The following is a 2,554-nucleotide window of genomic DNA, read 5'->3' as shown; positions in this document are numbered from 1 at the left end:
AATAACCTCTATGGAAAAAAAGAGAAAAGAAAATGTAGGGGCTGATATTTAGATTAGTGGTTAAGACAGAATAAAGATATCTGGGTCCCATATCTGAGTGACTGAGTTCAGCAGCCATCTCTGGCTCCTGACTCCAGCTTCCTTTAATGCGAGCCTGGAAGACAGTGATGATGGCTCAAGTGATTGTGTTCCTGCCACACATGTGTCAGAACTACATTGCATTCCCAACTCCTTTTGATAGCTCAGCCTGGTTCCAGCCATTGCAGGCATTTGGGGAGTGAATCAGTAAATGGGAGTTCACTTTCTGGCTATCTCTCTTTCTATCTTTGCCTCAAATACATAAACATATTTACAGGGGCCTGCGTTGTGGCGCAGCAGGTTAAAGCCCTGGCCCGAAGCGCCGGCATCCCATATGGGTGCCGGTTCTAGTCCCGGCTGCTCTTCTTCCAAGCCATAGTCCTCTCTGCTATGGCCTGGGATAGCAGTAGAAGATGGCCCAAGTCCTTGGGCCCCTGCACCCATGTGGGAGACCCAGAAGAAGCTACTGGGGGGGTGAACCAGCAGATGGAAGACCTCTTTTTCTGTCTCTACCTCTCCCTGTAACTCTGTCTTTCAAATAAATATAATAAATCTTTAAATATATATATATATATATATATTTACAAAGTAAATACAATCACACTATGTTTGACTAGGAGAATGGCTACAATTTTGTATAGGGCAATCAGAGTAGGCCTCACTAAGAATTCGTATTTAGAATGTTGGCATTCTGTTCTAGAACAGTCAGCCAAAGAAGTCCTAAAATGGACACCTGCTCACATAATCCAGGAGCAGCAACGAGGTAATAGTAAAAGATGACAGAGAGGAAATGAAAGTGCAGGATTTGTAGAGCCTTATTGGCCACTATCCAGACTTATTTCTCTCCCTGAACAAAATAAGAGAAGCAGGTTTTTTTGAATAGAGAATTTATGCAATGTAATTTATGTTTCAAAAGGATTAGCATTAGCTGCTCTACTGATCATAAGGGATAAGGCTAGAAGCAAAGAGACCAGTGAAGAGGTTATTTTGGGTCCCACTCCTTCCACCTCTGCCGCCGCTGCCGCCACCGCCGCCTCCACCAGGGAAGAGGAGAAGCGGGAGAGGATCCCACGTCGCCTGTCACCCAGATCCTCCAGCTGCGCCGCCCCGAAGAGTGTAAGATGTTCGCCTGCGCCAAGCTCGCCTGCACCCCTGCTCTGATCCGAGCTGGATCCAGAGTCGCATACAGACCAATTTCTGTGTTGTCCCGACCAGAGGCCAGGACTGGAGAGGGCTCTACGGTATTTAATGGGGCCCAGAATGGTGTGTCTCAACTTATCCGAAGGGAGTTTCAGACCAGTGCAATCAGCAGAGACATTGATACTGCTGCCAAATTTACTGGTGCAGGTGCTGCAACAGTAGGAGTGGCTGGTTCTGGTGCTGGTATTGGAACAGTTTTTGGCAGCTTCATCATTGGTTATGCCAGAAACCCTTTGCTGAAGCAGCAGCTGTTCTCATATGCTATCCTAGGATTTGCCTTGTCTGGAGCTATGGGTCTCTTTTGTAGTGTTGGTGTCATGGAAATGTACGTTATTTCCAGAGTCATTTCATTAAAGATGAAAACTTAAAAAAAAAAAAAAAGAGGTTATTTTGATAGCCGAGAAGAGATGATGGAGGCTGTAACCAGGCTAGCAATAGAAGCAATAAGAATTGGTTCATTGGCCCAATTCTAGATTCGTTTGAACAGCAGTGCCAAAAGGATGTTGGATATGAGAGACTGAGGGGGAGGGAGGGAGGGAGGGAGAGAGAGAGAGAGAAAGAGAGAGAGAGAGAAAGAGAGAGAGAAAGGATGACACCAAGGTTTTTAACCTAAGCACTTGGGAAGATGATGTTGCCTTCAATTGAAGTGGAGAAAACTGGGATAGAGCAAGTTCAGGGGAAAAGACAGGGCATCTAGATTTGGATATGTTGTGTTTGAGAAGCCTAGTCAGAGTCCAAATAGAAATACAAAGTAGGGAGTTAAATTCATGAATCTGGAGGTTAAGAAAAAGCTCTGGGTTTAATATAGAAATTTGAGCTTCTAGGTATAAAAAAAATCAATCTTAATGCCATGATACTAGATGATGTAAGGCAATGAGTTGGCAGAGAGTGAAGAGGATCAATAAATAAGTACTGGGCACACCAAAATTCTGTTCCTTAAAAGAGGAGAGAAAGGTTGACTAATGAAGTGAGAAGAAACATAAAGGGTGGGTTTTTGAAAAGCAAATTAAGAAAATGTCTTGGGGCCTGCATTGTGGTACAGAAGATTAAGCCACTGCCTGTGAGGCTGGTATCCCATATGGGCGCTGGTCTGAGTCCCAGCTGCTCCACTTCTGATCCAGTCCCCTACTAATGCACCTGGGAAAGCATGGAAGATTGCCCAAGAGCTTGTGCCCCTGCACCATTTGGCCTACTCCAGCCCCGGCCATTGTGGTCATTTGAGGAATAAACCAGTGGATTGAAGATCTCTGTCTTATAATTTGGAGTTTCCTGGCAG

The 2,554-nt window shown here is 45.0% G+C and overlaps 1 protein-coding gene across 1 annotated transcript; it reads left to right on the top strand.

Annotated features, from left to right (window-relative positions):
• Nucleotides 1-1,090: 1,090 nt before the first annotated feature.
• LOC133770548 (ATP synthase F(0) complex subunit C3, mitochondrial-like) lies at nucleotides 1,091-1,646 on the top strand. The gene has a single exon (XM_062206626.1). The coding sequence runs from the start codon at nucleotides 1,200-1,202 to the stop codon at nucleotides 1,644-1,646; it is 447 nt and encodes a 148-aa protein (XP_062062610.1). The 5' UTR covers nucleotides 1,091-1,199.
• Nucleotides 1,647-2,554: the final 908 nt, after the last annotated feature.

The sequence above is a fragment of the Lepus europaeus genome, chromosome 11 (genome assembly GCF_033115175.1).
Source record: "Lepus europaeus isolate LE1 chromosome 11, mLepTim1.pri, whole genome shotgun sequence".
Classification (NCBI taxonomy): Eukaryota; Metazoa; Chordata; class Mammalia; order Lagomorpha; family Leporidae; genus Lepus; species Lepus europaeus.
Note: the sequence above shows the minus strand (reverse complement) of the source record. Positions and strands in the feature narration are given on the sequence as shown.